This window comes from Carassius auratus, chromosome 42, assembly GCF_003368295.1.
Source record: "Carassius auratus strain Wakin chromosome 42, ASM336829v1, whole genome shotgun sequence".
Taxonomy (NCBI): domain Eukaryota; kingdom Metazoa; phylum Chordata; class Actinopteri; order Cypriniformes; family Cyprinidae; genus Carassius; species Carassius auratus.
This window is the reverse complement of record NC_039284.1, coordinates 16,313,766-16,334,116: the sequence shown is the minus strand read 5'-3', so window position 1 is coordinate 16,334,116 and position 20,351 is coordinate 16,313,766. Positions and strand designations below refer to the sequence as shown.

Genomic DNA, 20,351 nt, shown 5'->3' with positions numbered 1-20,351 from the left:
AGACTATTTAAGCATTTTTTGCATATATATTTTTCACTACTGTTGAGGTTAGTAAGGTTTTTTAATGTTTTTGAAAGATGTCTCTTCTGCTCACCAAAATACAAATACATATAAATTAGGGGGTTTTATTGAAATATATTTTAAAATGTAATTTATTCCTTTGAATCTTCACCATTGCTTACATCTTCAGTGTCCCATGATGATCTTTCAGAAATCATTATTTCATATATAATATGCTGATTTGCTGCTCAAGAAACACTTATTATTATAAATTCTGAAATCAGTGTGATTCATGTTTTTGTGGAAACCTTTTTTAATGAATAGAATGTTCAAAATAACAGCTTTTATTTGAAATCAGAATGTTTTGTGACATCATAAATGAATGCATCACTGTATCAAAATGAATGCTGAATAAAAGTGTTACATTTTACAAAAAAAGTCTAGCATTTCAAAAGTCTCTTCAAATATTTCCTCTGTGAAATATTGCATCACAATGAACATGATGGTTAGATGTGTCATTTAGTTTGACTAGATAAGGGTTATCAGAGAATAAGGAATGAGTAGTTTGTCATTGAGGGCTTTGTTTAAATCGCGTCATGACTTTGTTTCTCAGGGAAAGGCTGAATCAACAACATCCCTTCAGCTGCGGTTGGAAATCCAGGTGGGTAATGAATCACGGTCAGTGGAGGGAATGACCCGTCCAGGAAGTTGTGCTTTTATGGGAAAGACACTAATAGTGTCATCTTTACACTATCTCAGTCTGTATTTGTTGTTAAGAGTCTAAAATGTCTTAATTTTTCCTCCCAGGAGTCGCTGGGTCTGTCTAGTGCCGTGTCCACACCTGAGGTCGAGAGGAGGTACGTGTGTGTTGTTGCATTGTTAGCATTTCTCATCCAGTCTTTGCAAACTGTGCTTGTTCCAAGAACATGATTAAGGGACTTTCTAAGATTCTGTTAGAGCTGGTCTGACAACGAGAAATTTGATATTTAGAGTTCCTGGACGAACATAAATGAGACATGACAGACTTACATCCGGTCTCGGGACATTGGACATGATGCATGCATTTCCTGTTGACCTCTTTATTCTTCATTTCTCTTTTTCCTTCCTTCCATTGTGCACTGGATGAGATATAATCTGAATCCCCACCATCAGCATGTTAATACAGTTAATGCATGAGTCAATTTAGTTATTTTTGTTTTATTAATCACAGTTTCGACTTCATTGATGAAGGAAAACTTATTATAAAACTGATTCTTGCTAAGCCACAGTCAAAGCTACTGTGAAATAAATCAATAAGCGACAAAAGACCACATACAGTGATTTTAACCATAGTTAAAGGATGGCAATTGTGATAAAAAAAAAAATCTAAAGTCACTGTAATGTCTCTTTGGGTTTACTGCATTTAGAAAAAGACACCTATTTTCAATAGTTTAAAATATTATTAAGGATAATTAGAATAAAATAAAAAAGCATTTTAAAGAAATGAATACTTGTTTGAAGCAAGGCTGTATTCAATTGATCAAAAGTGACAGTAAATACAAACCCAAAGGAGTTCTACTTCAAATAAATGCTGTTCTTTTGAACTTCTTTAAAAACCAAGAAAACATTATTGTTTTCCAGAAAAATATTTAACAGCACAACTGTTTTCCACATTGATAATAATATTAATGTTTCTTGAGCAGCCAATCAGCATATTAGAATGATTTCTGAAGGATCATGTGACATTGAAGACTGGAGGAATGCTGCTGAAAATTCAGCTTTGTGTCACAGAAATAAATTACTTTCTAAAATCTATTCAAATACAAAACAGTTCTATTAAATTGTAATAATATTTCATAATGTTTTTGATTTGATTTCTTTTTAAATGCATCCTTTGTGCGCATAAGAACAAAAACATACAAAAATAATAATGATCCCAAACTTTTAAGCAGTAGTACATACTCATACTATCTAATCTTTTTTTTATAATAGGCAATGTAGATGAATTCTATATTACTTAACTGTAACTATTCTAACTATATTTCCTTTTCTACTAAACAATATTACTTGCTAAAGGAGCTATTTTAATATCAATGTTTATTTGTAACATCATTGCTATTAATGGTTGTACTGGCCATGCAGGGTTAAGACATGTTTGCTTGCAGTTTCTACATATATCTGCCCTCATACGGCTAAACGTTTGCATAGCTTCAGAGCACTCAGGTACATGCTAACATCAGCTGAGAGAAAGACAAATAAAGAGAGAGGGAGAGGAATTCATGAGCCATGTGATTGCTCTGTTGCTGTAAAACCCCTCCGTTGAGTGAAAAAGCTTTCATTGTTGAAGTGTGGCAGCCGACAGCAGCATGTGTCTGTATGTGCTCTGACAGAAAGCATGCACACTAGTTAGTACAGAGACATATAACTAGAAATCAGTGGATAGATGCTGAAAAGGAAGAAAATAATGTGGGAGAGCAGGTGAGATGAGGCACAGTGTGATGATGCTTTGATGGAGATGTGTTTGCTGGAGTTCATTCATGTTTGTACTTTTGCTTGCAGGCAATCAATGAACAAATCCAGCTCTGAAGACGGATCTGGTTAGTATTGTGTGTCTGTTTGTTTGATTGTTGTATGAACTCAAGTAAAAACCAGGGTTCACACAGTCAGTGGGAGTATCAGGGAATTTTAAAAGGGCCTGCAAAAGTCATGAGTGAATGTACATTTTTCTAATCAACGTTTAATAATAAAATTGTTATTGGTTAAACAGTATTCTTTATTTTATATAACAAAGTTATTTAGAAAATCGAATCAAGTTATGGTAGTGTAATTCACTGGTCAAAAATTGTAGTGAAATTTTCTGTCGGTGACGATTTTAGACACACCTTATTATTTATTAAAAGTTTTCCAAATCTGAGAAACTTCAACACTGTTTTTCCTTCAATATTTGATCTAAATAATTGTTTTTCAATTACATTACTATGGAGCCCCGCACATGACGGGCAAAAAAATAAATAATAATTATTATTATCTTTTGAATTGCTAATTTATACACACATTTGACTAATTCCTGCCCTTGATGTACTAAAACATGCACACGATTACTATTTCGTTCCCTCGATTTGCTAATTTGTGCACACAATTTACTAATTCGTTCCCTCAATGTTCTTAAACGTCCACACGATTACTATTTTGTTCTTTCGATTTGCTAATTTATATGACAATTTACTAATTCGTTCCCTTGATGTACTAAAACATCCACATGATTCCTATTTAATTCTTTCGATTTGCTAATTTATATGAAAATTTACTAATTCGTACCCTCAATGAACTAAAACGTGCACATGATTACTATTTAGTTCCCTCGATTTTCTAAATGATATGCACAATTTACTAATTTGTTCCCTCGATGTACTAAAACATCCACACGATTTCTATTTCGCTCCCTCGATTTGCTAATTTGTGCGCACAATTTACTTATTCGTTCTCTCCGCGAACTAAAACTTGCACACCATTACCATTTTAGTTCCCTCGATTTCTTAATTTGTGCACACGATTACTATTTAATTCCCTTGATTTTCTAATTCGTTCAGTCGATTTGCTAATTTGTTTGCTCGATGTACTGAAATATGCACAGAATTACTATTTAGTTCCCTCGATTTGCTATATCAAGTGGACAATTTACTAATTTGTCCTCTCTATTTATAAATGGTTTGCAGGAGTCAGCAAATGAATGGAACACATTAGTAAATAATGCGCAAAATATATAAATCAAGGGGACGAAATAGTAATCGTGTGCATGATTTCACCTACTATTTTTTTCCTGCATGCCATGTACGGTGCTCCGAATTTTTTTTCACATTTTTGCTTGTTTGTTTTTGTTTACCAAGTGTGCATTATTTGATAAAAAATACAGTAAAATCTGTAAAAAAAAAAAAATTATTTAGTTTTGCATTTTTAAATAACGGTTTTCAATTTTTATGTATCTTAAAATGTCATTTATTCCCATGATTTAAAAAATTTATCCAAACTTTTGACTCTGTATCTATATCTATAAATGCTTCTCCAGAAATTTATTGAGTTTCAAACTGTTTCTAACAGCAGGGAAATGGGACAGAAAGAAAAACAAATCGTTCTGGCAAAACTTCCGCAAGGCACAGAAAGGGAGCATTCGAGTGCCACCGAAAGGTTCTTCACCCACTTCTTATCAAATTTCCATTCAATCTTCAATTAAATATTGTTTTAAATTATATGCATGACCTTTGACATCTGGTTCACAGGAGAGGATCTGGGCTTTGTGGCCAGTGAGATCACAATGAGTGATGAAGAACGCATCCAGCTGATGATGATGGTGAAGGAGAAGATGATCACAGTGGAGGAAGCCTTGGCTCGGGTCTGAAACACTTCACAACCTATTTTTCTTTCCTAATGTCATGTATTTTTAAAAAAAATGAGATGCTCAACAAAAACCATGTAGGATGGGCAGTGGTGGATGAAGTACACAAATCAAGTAGTCGAGTACAAATACAGAAAACTTAACCAAATATTACTTCACTAAAAATAATTGTAATTTCATTTTCAGTTTTTCTTAAGTAAAAGTACAGAAATACTTGATTTTTGGTGTACTTAAGTAATACAATTAAAAAGTACTAATCGATGAACTGAAATTATTTTTTCAAGATAGCACTAGTCAAACTAGTCATAAGAAATATTAGTGCAGACATTTAAAGCTGCAGTCGGTAACTTTTGACGCTCTAGCGGTTAATAAACAGAACTGCTTGCGTCTTGCGGAAGAACATCGTAGCCGGAACTACTTCTCTCTGTTTATGTCTATGAAGAATCACAAAGGTACTGGGTTACTCCGCCGCGGTACCCCCGAAGCAATCTAAAATAGTCCGAATATAAACACTTATTATAGGTGCACCCTAGTGATTCAGGACAAGCTAAAAACACGGTTTGGAAAATGGATTCATGGTGTACTCGCTTATTATATAAATTTTTTGAAATTTTGAACACAAACAAAGTTACGGACCGCAGCTCTGATTGGTTGTTTCTTACCGGGAGCGATGTATTTCTGCAAATGGCAATAGGACACTGGGAGGAGCCAGAGGAGCTTGATTTTTTTCACAGATTATCTGTCTCATATTCTACTGTCAGGACATAATGGCAGGTTTAACAAATATGTAAAAAATATATATTTACAAAAGTTACCTACTGCAGCTTTAATATGTATTGATTTGTAAATAATCACATTTTATATTGTATTGCCAAAACAATGTATTAAGTCACATTTGCATTAAGTCTCTGATAATATCCTGGTCCCTGGTGGTTTTGACCGGATCATTGAATCACTGCATTGTTGATCAGTTCGATTCTCAAATGAATCGTTCATTGCGACTTGTGAAATGATTCAGTAGGTTCATTGGAAAGAATCCGCTCATTCATGAAATCAGACATCGTTATCGTGGCTCAGAGCAGGTAGCGATCTCCTCAGTTGGGGACAACGAGGAATTACATGTTTTCGTGAAATGTAGTGGAGTAAAACTATTATTACTCTTTGAAATGTATTGAAGAAGTAAAAATTTCCTAAAATACGACACTTGGCTCATTTTGATCGTATAATTGAATAAGTGAGTTGATACAAAATCAGTTGTGAATCATTCAGTGTGAATCGTGAACCAATTCAACAGGTACATTTGAAAGAATCTCCTTGTTCACAAAGTAAAAAGTAAGATATTACAGTATGCATTGGAATGTAGTGAATGCTAAGTAAAAATGTCCTAATACACTTTCCTGAAATGTTTTTTACAGTCTACCACTGAGGATAGGACTTGATTTTACTCCCTCAAACATTCGCTAACGTGCTTTATTTGTTCCCTCAGCTGAGAGAGTATGAAACGCAGAACAAGCAGTCCAACAGCGTGGACGCGACCGATTGGACCGACACACCCAGTCCCTCCATGACCGAAGCCTCCTACTGTAATGTAAGTTTCCCAGTTACTTTCTGTGTTTGCTAATGTCAACTTCTCGCGAAAATCCAGGTCTCCCCCAAAGCCAAACGCGTGGAAATGAAAGGCGTGAACATTCGTTAACTATGTTTGTTGTGATGAACTTGTTTATTGGCGGATCTTCTGTCTACAGACACTCCCAGCAGGGTTGTCACCCCTCCATCCCCCCGTCATGTCCGTGATGTGATCCACGGCCCCTTTGTGCCTCCAGGCGGGGTCCCATTCATCCCCTCAATGCTGTAACCCCCTATTGTGCATTTTTGGCTGGTTGAATGCAGGGCTGCGCTCTCTTCAGCAGTCCACAGCTCTTTTGTGCAGGGATTGTGTGACTAAAGCACTTGGATGCAGGATCCATTCCACCAATTCCACTGGACAGAGCCACTGTTTACCATTTTGTTGCATGCTAAAAAAAAAAGAAAAATCACTTTGCACTTTAGATGTTGTGTTAGCAAAGACGAGCATCAGTCTTGTGATTGCATTAAAGGTTAGTGGTATGACCAAACCTCTGAGGCTCAGTATCTGTTCAACATCTGCGTAGCATTGTTTTTCATTTTTCAGCATTGAATGAAAAAGTCCAATAGATTACTTGAGCACAGTGAAAGAGCGAGATGAAATGAATTCAACTTCTCTAGAGCATGTGCATTCTATAGAGCATCTACCCTGAATCTGTATTCTGTGAAATATCTTATGATGTTCTTTTAATGTACCCAGCTTTAGGTCACAAACTTGTTTGCTGATATTTATAGTGTTCCTGTGGCTCAGTGGTACAGCATTGCCTTAGCAGTGCAACAAGTGGGTTCGATTTCTAGGAAACACATGTTAGGGAAAAATTGTTAACCTGAATGCACTGTAAGTTGCTTTGGATAAAAGTGTCTGCTAAATGCATTAATATTTTAACTGAATTTGTGCGTATAATCACACTTATATATATAACTAATGCTATGATATTACTATATTTTGTTGGTTACATGGTAATATGTTTTTGTACATGTGCATTTTAATACCATGCTTTTTTCCGACATGCACCCTGATAATACTAGGGTCTTCTTTGAACTACTGTGCAAAAGTTGTGGTTTTTAATGACAATAGTTTGACTTTGTGTGCTTGAATTTTACTGATGCCAGTTGCAGATCATTCCACGTGCTGAAATAGTTTCGTTTTAAGACTCCTGCACAAGAGCCATTTATACTGTAGGAGACTCTAATAGTCTCACACTGACTGTGTTTGACATTTCACCAGGTTTATTTCAGGTTCTGTGATGTTTTATGGGTCTGAAGCGAGAGCTGCACATGTTTAGCACCTGCATCAGAGACGTGCTATTCTATATTATGAGTTTGAACCGTAAATGATGGGGTAATTATAGTTGAGATGTGTCCGTCTCTCTTCTGAGCCCACAGCCGTCTGCTGCTAAAACAGATGATTCTGAGAAATACAGGCAGCTCTACTTGCTGAAAATAAGCTAGATATGAGTCCTGCACCCTTTGTCTCTGGGATATTCTCGTCTCTAGATTCTTCTGGTTTCTTCATCTGTTTTATGGCCTAGTAGGTGAAAACGGTGTGTCTGATCATTTAGTAAAGTAGCAGAGCTGTTTATAGCAGACATTAGCAAACGCTCAGACTCTTAATAGTCACATGATTTGAGGGATCAGTCATGTCTGGAGCAAAAACACTGCAGGACGAGTTGCATGTTGAAGTTCATGAGTATGTGAGTCTGAAATATTCGCAACTTCATCTGCACATCATCTATTTTTATAGTTTGCATACGTGGGCTTTTTGGTTTACCGTATGCTGGAGACACATGAATGCTTGTGGTCAATAATGAGTCAAAATACTTTCCATTACAAGTCTATGCATGGACCTTTTACCTTGAATATACTAAACCTCATTTCCTTTCCTTTTCTTTTCTTTTCTTTCCTTTCCTTTTCAAGTTCATCTTATATTATATTTTGTTTTGCTTTATTATTTATTTTATATTATTTGTTTTGTTTTTATTTTATATTTTATATTGTTTTTAATTAAATTTAAATTGTAATGTTTATCAGTATTATGCCCTTACCAGTTTTTATTTTATTTCATTTGGTTATTTTCAATTCGTTTTTATATTTAGTTTTATTTTATTTTAATTGTTTAGTGTTTATTTTATATTTGTGTTATTTTATGATTTTATTTTATATTGTTTTTATTTTATTTTTTTATTTTTGTGTTAATCAGTACAATGCTCTTACCAGTTTTTATTTTATTTTTGTTATTTTATTTTACTTTTAAAATGTTTTATGGTTTTATTTTATATTTGTATATATATATATTATTAAATTATTTTAAATTATTTTTCCCTTATTTTATTCTGTGTTCATCAGTAGTAAACTATACCTGGACCAATTTTCTATGTCTTATCACATACAGTCGAGAGAGCAGTCTGAAGATGAGCTGGAAGAGTCAGTCACCTTTCGTCGACTTCATAAACTTGTTAATTCAACTCGACGTGTGAGAAAGAAACTTATTCGAATTGATGAGGCCAAAAAACATGGCTCAAAAGGTGAGAGATGAATGCATTTCAGAACATATTCATGTCATAAATCACACCTAAAATAGCAGTGCATATTCAGGATGAGAAACTGTTTTTATTATAATAGCAAAATCAGTCTTGGGCGAATTCACAAAACAGTTTAGCAGCTAGCCACAGTCTGAAGATTATTACAGCTTGATGTATGATTGTGAAGCCAGATTTATTTGGACTAGCATGCATTGAGACCAGGGACATGTATTAAGAAAGTATAGGGTCAGTGTAGTTTTTATGTTGACTTTAAACCTCCTCTGTTACCCATCCAGACCCTGTGAGTCCTGAAGTGCTCCAGTCCGGCGAGGAGGGTGTCTCTCTGTACTCTGGGGTGCACAAACGTCTGGCCGTGCCCCAGGGTGACTGTCTGAGCTCTGTGCTTCATGAACAGCTGTCTCTGGACAGAGACTCGGACAGTTTGACAACATCTCCCTCCTCCAGCAGCTTAGACACCTACAGCAGCCACAAGCTCTTCAAGACCATCAGTAAGTCCAGCAACTGTCAGGGTCTGGAGCCCACGATGGGACGCGGTGGAGTGGTTTCTGGGCTGGACGCAGGCAGCGGATCCTCCTTCTCTGAGGCAGATGGTGAGGTCGAGCACAGGTTGTCCCGCTCTGTGACCGATGGGGAGATGAGACGCGCCCTGAGCCCCACTAACTACCATGGAGTGAGTGCCTCCAGCATGTTTTGTCTTGTTTTATTTTATCACTTATTTTTAGGGATGCATGATATTATCGGAAAGATATCGGAATCTGCCGATAATGGCTTTAAATGTAAATATCCGCATGTGTCCGATTTGAAAAAATGATGCATATATGTTCCAGATATGACCAATGCTTTAACTCACATGTACTCAGGGTGTGCTAGTGATTAGATCACTTCAGCAGTGTGGCAGCATTCTTGAAGAAACGTTTTATCTGAATGATGATTAGATTCACTCTTTTGGATTATTGCATTTCATCTGAACCTCTATCAAGCACGTACAGAATAACACTTTCTGTGTATGATAGAGCCTGCATAAATAACATTTAGACTTTGTTTCTGATTAAATAAAGCTGCAGTAATTGATGTCATAAAATAATGAGTATGATTTGATTTAAAGGTCAGAAGCTATTGCTTACATGAAAAACAAATCACAAACATGACACTTTTTTTCAGAATTTTTACAACTCTTGCTTTATATCAATGCAGCGATTGATATATAGTTTATATAATTTATGATATATAAAAATAGTGACGAAACAAAAATCAAAAACAAACAGAAATAAAATGTTATATAAAAAGTTGAAGTACTCAAATTACCATAAGTTAAATATTTTTTTTTAAAGCTAAATAGAAAAATTATATATATAGTTATATATTATATTATAATTATATATATATATTAAAGTGCAGCGATTGATATATAGTTTATTTATGGTTATTTTCAAAGCTTCAGTGCACTGTAAAAAAAATCCTAATTATTTTTTATTTAATTCTAACAGATAAGTTAGATTTTTTTTAAGATAAAAAAAAAATATCTTTCTTATAATTTCTGCACAGGAGAGACTTGGTGTTGTTTCCAAACAAAAGGAAATATATCGTATCGGCCAAAATGAGTTGAAAAATATCGGCATATCGGATATCGGCAAAATCAAATATTGTGCATTCCTTCTTATTTTTTATATTGTTTTGTTTTTATATATATATTTTTTTTTTATTATTATTTTTTTTTATTCATTTTGTTTCATTTATATTCTTTTCATATGTATTTTATGATTTTTTATATATATATATATATATATATATATATATATATATATATATATATATATATATATATATATAAAAATATATATATATAATTTTTATGCATGTGTTTATCTGTAGTAAGCTAGAGCCAGATTTTCTTTCATTTTAATGTACAGGTCCCAGGGTGACCTCCAAAACTATATATATAACTATTCACAAATAAGTAATTAATCACAAAAACGTTCACAAGATTTCAATGTAATGATATAGATTTGATCCAGCACTATGTGTACTTTATGTCACAGAGGACCTGCAGCTTTGGAGGATTTGATCTCACAAGCCGATCAGTGTACATGAGCAACAGCAGCAGTGACCCCACGGTAAGGACACGGTGTAAACCTGCAAATTAATTCATAAAGTCTATTCCAAATGCATTAAGATCTGTTTACAACAGACTACTTCCATGTCATTCTTATCATTTGAGAAGATGAAGGTTGTGCATAATGTCCCGTCTGTCCTCCAGAATGAAAACAGTGATATCAGCATGAGAGACGCGTCCAGATCTCCAACTCCTTCCCGTATCTCTCTGGGGAAGAAGGTGAAATCTGTAAAAGAGACCATGAGGAAACGCATATCCAAGAAATATAGTTCCTCTCCATCGGAGCAGGTGATTGTTTGATCAAGATTCATTCATAATGCAAGACACTGGAAAGATGTGAGCAATTCCAGTATAGCAAATCTGTCCTTTTTGTCCAAGCAGAATACAGTTTGGACTTGCAAAGACGGGGATTTTTGTGCATTACTAATTGTGAGTTGTGGTTGAGAAAAGAGTTTGCCTTTTATATCTACAAAGCAAAAGCAAAAATCATCATGGTTGCTTGCTCAAATGTGCTTTTTAGGTTGTTTGGATCTATGAGCAAAAGACACGACTTATCACTGAACCAAATGCCTTATTACTCATTGATTAGTAGTCGATACCTGTAGAATGTACCATCTTACAATACAGCTTCATTTGTAAGTATCTGGCGCCCTCTGTTGTAAGATGTATTGATTTCAGTGTGTTGTTGTTCTCTGTGACTCTCAGTCGAGCCCAAGCCGAGCTCCCAGCAGCCCACTGTCTCCTCACACGGACACAGACTCTCTGGAGAAACCCAAACTCAAGGCCGGAGGATCGGTGGAGAGTCTGAGGAGTTCCCTCAGCGGACAGAGCTCCATGAGTGAGTCTATCTGCTCCAGCATACTTCTGAAAGGCACTTCTGTGGAAAATGTCAAACAGAATATAATATAATAAACAGATATAGCCTTTATACTATAAAACCTTACAAAAGTCATATAAAAATATGCGTAAAGCCAAATATAAAACCATGATCATAACTAGAATTTTTTTTTTTCCATTTTTTGTTTTCGTTAAAATATTGTAAACGCTGAAAGGTGTCCAAGGGGTTGTGGAGATTCATTATGAATTATAGATATTCTTAATACAGTGTTGACTATTGTTGGCGGAAAATTTGTAAAAATAGTGACAAAACAAAAATGAACAATGAACTGAAATAAAATAAATTTAAGCTAAAATAATAAGTAAAAAAAAAAAAAAAAATATATATATATATATATATATATATATATATATATATATATATATATATATATATATATATATATATATATATATATATATATATATATAATACAAATATGTACTGTTTAAAGTAAAATATTACAAATCAGTTTTCTCATTTTCATGAAATGTTGCATTGCCAACTAAATAAAATGTTGACGTGCTAAAATTACTAAAACTGAAATAAAATAAATAAATTAGAGCTAAATAGAAATAAAAAACTAATATAAATGAAGAAACCACATAACAATGAATAAAACATAATCTAATTTTAATAGAATATAATAGAATAGATAGCATACAGCCTGCTGGTCATTATTGCAACCTTTTAGGATTATGTTATGATCATGTGAATTTGTGATACTTACATGCTGGCTGTATATTATTATTTTGCTAATGACACAGCTGCTTATCAAATAAATGGACATAAAATATCAATTTTTGATTTAAAATTATTTCATTTGTGTTTGAACAAATCTAAATCATTGTCTTGGACACTGCTCAGTTTTATAGGTCAGCGTCATTATTCAGAAATGTTTGACTGTCAATTCGACCAGAAAGCTATATAATAAATATAGAGATGGTTTAAAAAAGACCTGGCGGTACTAAATGATTACCATGGTATTTAGATGGTTCTTTAAAGAATAGCAGGTTAATTGTGGAGTTGTTTTGCAGGCGGTCAGACGGTCAGCACCACAGACTCGTCCACCAGTAACCGTGAGAGTGTGAAATCAGAGGACGCTGATGAAGACGAGCTGCCGTACAGAGGACCTTTCTGTGGCCGAGCGCTGGTCCACACAGACTTCACCCCGAGCCCGTATGACACAGACTCCCTCAAACTCAAGGTCAGACGCCTGCTCTCAGAAATCAACTGACCATCAGCTTCCGTTGCTCTGTGTCTGTAGCGTGTGTTTGCTCTTCCAGAGAGGAGATCTGATCGACATCATCAGTAAGCCGCCCATGGGCACGTGGATGGGGCTCCTCAGTGACAAAGTGGGAACGTTTAAATTCATTTACGTGGACGTGCTGAACGAGGAAGAGGAGAAACCCAAACGCGGTGTGAAGAAGAGGAGGAAAAGTCACCCTCCTAAACCGACCTCGGTGGAGGAGCTTCTGGAGCGCATCAATCTCAAAGTAATATTGCTCAATCATCTGACAGTTTTCATGTTAATTGCTTAGTATTACCATGTTCACCACAGCATTATTTTAACATATATGTATTTAAATTAGCTTATATTTTTATACTTTGGGTAACACTTTAGAATAATGGTCCATTAGTTAATGTTAGTTAATTCATTTATTAACATGAACAAACAATGAACAATACATTTATTACTGTATTTATTCATCTTTGTTAATTAAAATACAGTTATTCATTGTTAGTTCATGCTAATTCAGAGTGCATTAACTAATGTTAACAAGCACATCTTTTGATTTAAATAATGCATTAATAAATGATGAAATTAACATCAACTAAGATTAATAAGAAGGATTGTTCTTGCTTTGATAATGTTAACTTAATTTGTTAACTAACATCAACTAATGGACCGTTATTCTAAAGTGTTACCATACTTTGTTTTGATATTCATTTTACTTAATTTTTTTTGTCATTTTATGTATTTTGTATAATTTTTTTATTAGTTTTCATTTATTTTAAAATATAAAGTTTCATTTCTGTTTTTATAAATTGTATTCCCAGTTAGTAATATTGGTACTGTAACTCTTTGAAATAAGACCGCTTTATCATTTTAACCGAATGCATTTACATAACATGAAATAACATTGAGCTAAACATTTGTTACAGTATTTATTAATCATTGTTATTGTAATGTAATAAAAATACAAGTGTCCATAATTCACATTATCAGAGGTCCTATAAATAATATTAACAAATACAACTTTTGATTTAAAAAATGTGTTAGTAAATACTTAAATTAACATTAACTGAGAGACCTTTTCAGTTAGTATTCATATTTTATTGTATTTCAGCTGTATTTCAATTAAGAAAAATTAGTTTTAGTTTCCGTTTATGGTAATAACCCTGGACTTTGTGTCCCGCAGGAGCACATGCCTACGTTCATGTTTAATGGTTATGAGGATCTGGACACATTTAAACTGTTGGAGGAGGAAGATCTGGACGAGCTGAACATCAGAGATCCTCAACACAGAGCCGTGCTGCTCACCGCCGTCGAGCTGCTGCAGGAGTGTGACAGTGAGACACACACACACACACACACACCTGACAGAGATTGTTTTTACTAGTATTATTTATAATAGATTTTTTTTTTTTTTATAAATTAATACTTTTATTGAGCAAGGATGCATTAAATTGATCAAAAATGACAGTAAAGACATATTCATAATGTTACAAAAGATATCAGAATGACGTCTGATGATCATGTGACACTGAAGACTGGAGAAATGATGCTGAAAATGCAGCTGTGCATCACAGAAAAAAAATAACATTTTAAATTATAATAAAATATTTAAATAGAAAACTTATTTTAAATCAATAATATTTCACAATATTTACTGTATTTATCAAATAAATGATAAAAACTTTCAAAAATCTTACTGACCCCAAACCCTTGAATTGTAGTGTACAGTATATTATATGTATTTATACCATAATTTCTGTATTTATCTGTAATGATAAATATTTATATATCATTGTCTATATATTTATATATATATCAATATCCTGGAATTGCTAAATTTGTGACACAAAATGTCAGTCAGTATGGAATACAATTACTATAATAATATTACCATATACGTACATGTTTACTATTCATGAAAACACTTCTAGATCTTTCAAACTCATTCTTGTGACAAAAAGAAATATGATAGCTACAGTTAAGTTAAAGTTCAGCTGTACAGTATGTTTTATTGTTCCTCCTTCATTAAATCAATTAAAAATGAAGCATGTGCTTTAGTACATAATTAATGTATATTTAAATCTTCTGAAAGCATCATACATTGTATAAATAAATTATAATGATCTATATGCATTGCAAATATTCATTATAGCCCAGATGCAGCATGCAGTGTTATACATTGAAAAGAAACTAGTAATAATGTAAAATGCATTTATTGTGTCTTCAGCACATATTCAGAAACACTAATTCAATCTAAGCTGAAGCTGTTGTTTGATCTGAAGGTAACAGTGACCCGGAGCGCGAGGGATCATCTGGAGACTCTCAAGAGAAGCTTCTGTCCGAGAGCAGCGTCCCGCCAGGAGACTGTCCTCGTGACTCGGGCTGTTACGAGAGTAACGAGAACCTGGAGAACGGTAATGACGGCCTTCCTCGTCTGTGACTCTCCAGCCTCCTCTTCCTCCTGTCTGTGATCTCTGCATGAATCCAGTCTTCTGCTTTCATTCCTCTCTCTGCTGTGAGGAGCACACGTGCCTCCGCTGGGACTTTCACAGCATCTCTCATCCATATTTCTGACAACACGGCATCCGTTACTCGTCATGTGACTTTGTGTCGAGATTTCACTTCAGTCCATTTCCATTCGAGAACAGCGTTTGCACCGTGATACGTGACTTCTTTTTTTGCGCTTGCTGAACCAAAAGAGTGATGAAGTTTGATCCTGAATCAATATTATTCACTTTTACAGTTTGAAAATCAATGTCCATTCGCTTTTTGGTTTAGACAAACCGAATAATTCTAGACCTAACATGCTCATGTGAAGAGTTGACCATGTCTTTATTTTATTTTTTTGCTTGTGCTGGTGAGATGTTGCTGTTTGTGTGTGTATATTTTTTCTAGTAAAAATGATATATTGTTGCACAATATCTTTAGATGTGCCTAAAAATCATTTGTGATATGCAAACGTATGAGACTAAAGTAGATATATTTACGGACAGAACAAAACTGTTCATTTTGCACCACAGGTAGAGTCAGAAGATACAATCAGAGCTGCGACGACATCAAACTCTCTTTAGAAATTCATTGAAATTCAGTCTCAATTAAAAGATTGAATCTAATGAAAACATGTCCAGGACGCATTTCAGACCAAAATTTATTTTTTGAAAAAAAAAAAAGGAAAATACTAAATAAAATTGGTTTAAAGAAAATGCCTTTTAGGTTTTTTTTTCTTCGCTTTTATATGTATTAAGCACATTTATATTTAACTCTAAATGTACATGTATATGCAAACTATAATTTCAGGAATGCATCCAGATTATTTAGTTTTGAATTTGTGTAATTCCTGTTATTTTAAATGCTGCTTGTCATTAATATAATATTTTTTAAAAGTTAGCTATAAAAGCAGAAAACCGTTTTTTAGTACCTTAATACTAATTTTAATAATATTATTTTACATAAAATTAAAAATGAATATGAAAATAATCCTGACAATCCCACAATGCAAAAAGTGCATAATGTTCCTAAACTTTTGGGATTATATATGAACTGGAAATTTATTAATATTGATTTTATTATATAAAAAATTATGATGAATTTAATTCACAAAAAAAGTATTATAATTTATTTCTTGTAGTAAAATTTATTAATTCTAGAATTATTTTTTGTATTACAGTCATTTAGAGATTTTTTAAAACAGTTTAAAGGGGGACTGTGTTTAATTCCCGACATCTCACAATGTAAAAAGTTCATAATGGTCCTAAAAATGGTGTTTCTTTCTTTAAAATGGTTTATAAAGGAATTTGGGATTATACTGTATATTCCCTGGAAATGTTCTTGACCGGTTTTGTGAGACACATTCACAAATATCGTACATGTTCATTGCAACTGTGGCTAAAAACAACCTCCAGTCTGTGTGCATGAATCCAAACGAGACTCTTCTGAAGGGTGACAGGACTCGAGCTCTGTCTGTGTCACTGACCGAAGGAGAGATGTCAGTCATTGTCATTAGAAGCTATGGAATAAAACGCTCTATGATCTACTCACCTGAACTGCCTGCTTATTCCTGTCTGCTCCTGTCCATCTTAAACTATATATTTCATCATTTTGGATAACTTGCCAGTTTCTCTTTGCATGCATAACTTTCCACAAGTCTATGATCTTCCTAAATTAAATGCACTACTGTTCATTGTTCATTTTTTATTTTTTTGAAAGAAATTAACAGTGACAGTAAAGCCATTTATAATGTTACCAAAGATTCCTATTTAAAATATTTGCTGTTCTTTTGATGCTACTGTGATGCGCAGGTGAATTTTCAGCATCTTTACTGCAGTCTTCAGTGTCACATGGTCCTTCAGAAATCATTATTGTCAATGTTGAAAAACATATATTTTTGTTAAAACCTTTAAATATTTTTTTCAGGATTCTTTGGTGAATAGAAAGTTCAAAAGAACATTTATTTTAAATAAAAAATTAATTACAAGATTAGAGATGTCTTTACTGTTACTTTTGTCCATTTAATGCACCCTTGCTGAATAAAAGCAATTATTAATGTGTGTTTTTTATTTTTTTATTTACACCAATCTTTTGAATGGTAGTGTATAATTGATATATATATATATACTGTTGTTTTGTTCCAGACTTGTATAACTAGTATTTTTGCCTGCGTGTTGTTGTCATGTTGAATCACATCTACTTTACATGCATCTTCTTGTAGGCAAAGGCAAAAAGACGTCTCATTTAAGCAGGTCCTCATCAGGCTTTGAGTCCAGCCATCTCTCCTCCCCTGAGTTTCCCATCACACCCCTCTGCCATTCCAGCAGGTTGAACCCACAAACCAGACAGGACGGTCCACTTCCACTGCAGATCGACTCCATCAAGAGTCTTGATCTGACAAGAAACCACTGCATGTTCAGAGGAAGATTCCTGAGTCGCAGTTGTGGTGCACTGGATCAACTGTCTTCTCAAACTGAGCTAAGAAAACTTTACTTCTCACTGGAGGAACTTCATCTGCACCAGAGTCCTGTGAGAAAGCAGCCGTATAGTTTAGAAATGTTGTCCAATAGTATGGAGGAGAGTCCAAGTCAAGGTCAGAAGAATCTTCTCACAGCTGACGAGCCTGAAGAGACTGGAAACAGAGCTCAGCTGTCATCCAGCGTCTCAGAGGTGGAGTATGATGTGGTGCCTGTAGATGATCTTCCTCCATCTACACAGCGCATGAAACCACCAGTTCCTCCAAAACCTCTTCCACTGCTGTCGATGAAGAGCATTGATGCTGGCTTCGGGAGAAAGGAGTTTTCTACAAGCACATCTAAGTCTAACTCTGGCACAGAGATTCCCAGGATCTCCAAGTCGCTCATTTACAGACCTGCAAAGAAGGTTATTTCTGGTAAAACGGCCAACCTGGAGACTTTAGTGGAGGAAAAGTTGTGTTCTGATGACATCGACCTCACAGAAGAGCCATATTCTGACAAGGTATGTTTCTTTCTGACTTAATTCAAGGGTATATTTTAAAGATATTGTCTTTGAGCACTTTTGTGCTCAGATGCTGCCAAATGTCAAAATAAAAGAACTTAAAGAGCGAACAGGAAAAACTTATCAGCCGATAACGATATTTGAAAAATGCCAAATATCGGCCGATATATCGGTCAACCATTAGATGAAATATAGTAGAAAGAAAGTTGGGAAACATTGGTCTACACTATTGCCTTCAGAAGGCGATTAAGTAAGATGACAACAATATCACAACAAACTAAAAACTCTCTTCAACTTCACATTTTCTAATCTAGAAATCTAGTCAGTATTTTTCACTTCTGTTTTTCAGCATGGCCGTTATGGAGTGCCATTTTCTCTGGTCCAGAGATATTCTGAAGATCTGGACAAACCTTTGGGTGACATTGCCATTGTGATGGATCAGACGAGAGTCCAACAGCTTCTAAAGCAGCATCGTATAGCGGTGAGTCTGCCTGCTGATGGCTTACAGTACAGTATGATGAGTGTCAGTTACACGTTCTGGACAGACGAGTCTGACTTTGACTTGATTTCGTATCTCACAGATCCCACTGAGAGGTTTGTCAGAGATATGTGTGACTCCTTGAGCACGTCTTAATGGATTTCAGAACTGGGAAAGCAACTTTGGAGGAAGGGCTGGAAGGATCAAACAGCGCAGTACTGGTTCATTGACTCTCCTAGTTGAATTTTACTTGCTTTTGATTCAGCTGAAAGTTTTTCCAGCTAGCTCCTGAATTATTCTGTCCTTAAAGGGTTTAGACAGCACAGTAGATGCTGAAATAGGTTGACTTTCATATGTGGCTATGTTTTGAAGTCACTGATGAGTGATTACTTTTGATTTCTGTCTGTAATGATCTAAATGCAACAGTTCCAACTAAAACTTTGCCTTTGAAAAACAGTTGCCTTTGAAAATGTACATATAATAGTGACTCCTGAGTAGTGTAAACCTACATTTGTTGTGATATGTTTTGGATATATTGGATAGATCCCTATCATCATAAATTTTTTTCAAAATAAGCAGTTTATTATTATTATTATATTAAAACATCTGCCTGGACTAAAATGCATGTTTTCATTATGCTGCATTGTATTTATTTTCAGTAATGCTCAACTGATTTCAAAACATATTTATTTCCAGCTGTAATATAGGATTTATTTTCTTGTAACATTTATCACCTGTTTTTTTTTTTATTATCTATAATCACTCTTTAATGAGTTATGTTATTTTATAGACTAATGCAAGTTGGTGTGAATGAAATGTAAAAGGTTGTAAATGGATTTTCAGAGACAAATTTGTTTTAAAAGCTAATAAAAAGTCAAAAAGCTCTAATTCGTTTATTTTCACTTATAGTCATTTGACTACATACGTTTCTACAAATTAAAACATATAATGTGCAAAGTCTGAAAATGTAAGTTGTGTAAAATAGCATGTTCAAGTGCTACATTATCTACCTTATTTTGCAAAGAGAAAGTAAGCTCTTTTTGTGAGAGCAGCTAATAACTAAGAAAGCAAAGTAGGCCTATACGGTAAAAGTAATGTGCTACAAACCAGTGTGTTTATGATTAAGATTGTTAATAAAAATTTTATTTAAAAAAATATTAAAATAATAGATTAAAAAAAAAACACCAGCAGCCTTGCACAATGAAGTTGCCGATTACCTTAAAGATTTTACAATTATTTTACTATATTACGGCTATGACTTTTGTAAACGCATTAGAGAAATGTTAAAGGGGCCTTATGATGCAATTTTAAATTTTTCCTTTCTCTTTGGAGTGTTACAAGCTCTTGGTGCATGAAGAAGATCTGTAAAGTTGCAAAGACTAAAGTCTGAAACCCAAAGAGATATTCTTTATAAAAGTTAAGACTTGTCCACGGCCTCCTAAAATGCCTCGTTGTCTACGTAACAATGTGGGAAGATTTGCATAACGCCTCCCAAAAAGAAAGAAGGTGTAACCTTTGATTTTCACTGTTGGCGTGGCAGCCATGTTGTGGAGATGCAGTTTCGTTGTGAAAGCGAAACTACTTTGTTTGGTCTTCCAAAAGAGGACACAACTAGAAATAAGTGGTTAAGTTGTATTTA

At 34.3% G+C, this 20,351-nt stretch overlaps 1 protein-coding gene across 4 annotated transcripts in view; it reads left to right on the top strand.

Annotated features, from left to right (window-relative positions):
* The window catches only part of sash1b (SAM and SH3 domain containing 1b), a 73,507-nt gene extending 53,907 nt beyond the window's left edge, over positions 1-19,600 (top strand). For 3 of the 4 annotated variants that reach the window (XM_026230094.1, XM_026230096.1, XM_026230095.1), the window contains exons 3-20: positions 614-661; positions 808-857; positions 2,539-2,576; positions 4,078-4,164; positions 4,257-4,369; positions 5,859-5,960; positions 8,388-8,520; positions 8,814-9,208; positions 10,578-10,652; positions 10,796-10,939; positions 11,357-11,489; positions 12,566-12,735; positions 12,815-13,024; positions 13,952-14,102; positions 15,051-15,182; positions 17,477-18,234; positions 18,584-18,715; positions 18,816-19,600. In XM_026230094.1, the coding sequence (XP_026085879.1) occupies positions 614-661; positions 808-857; positions 2,539-2,576; positions 4,078-4,164; positions 4,257-4,369; positions 5,859-5,960; positions 8,388-8,520; positions 8,814-9,208; positions 10,578-10,652; positions 10,796-10,939; positions 11,357-11,489; positions 12,566-12,735; positions 12,815-13,024; positions 13,952-14,102; positions 15,051-15,182; positions 17,477-18,234; positions 18,584-18,715; positions 18,816-18,857 (2,913 nt within the window). In that variant the 3' untranslated portion in view covers positions 18,858-19,600. Of the gene's footprint in view, positions 1-613; positions 662-807; positions 858-2,538; positions 2,577-4,077; positions 4,165-4,256; positions 4,370-5,858; positions 5,961-6,117; positions 7,892-8,387; positions 8,521-8,813; positions 9,209-10,577; positions 10,653-10,795; positions 10,940-11,356; positions 11,490-12,565; positions 12,736-12,814; positions 13,025-13,951; positions 14,103-15,050; positions 15,183-17,476; positions 18,235-18,583; positions 18,716-18,815 lie in introns of those variants that run through there. The other variant, XM_026230097.1, reaches the window with a different exon arrangement.
* The last annotated feature ends 751 nt before the right edge of the window (positions 19,601-20,351 follow it).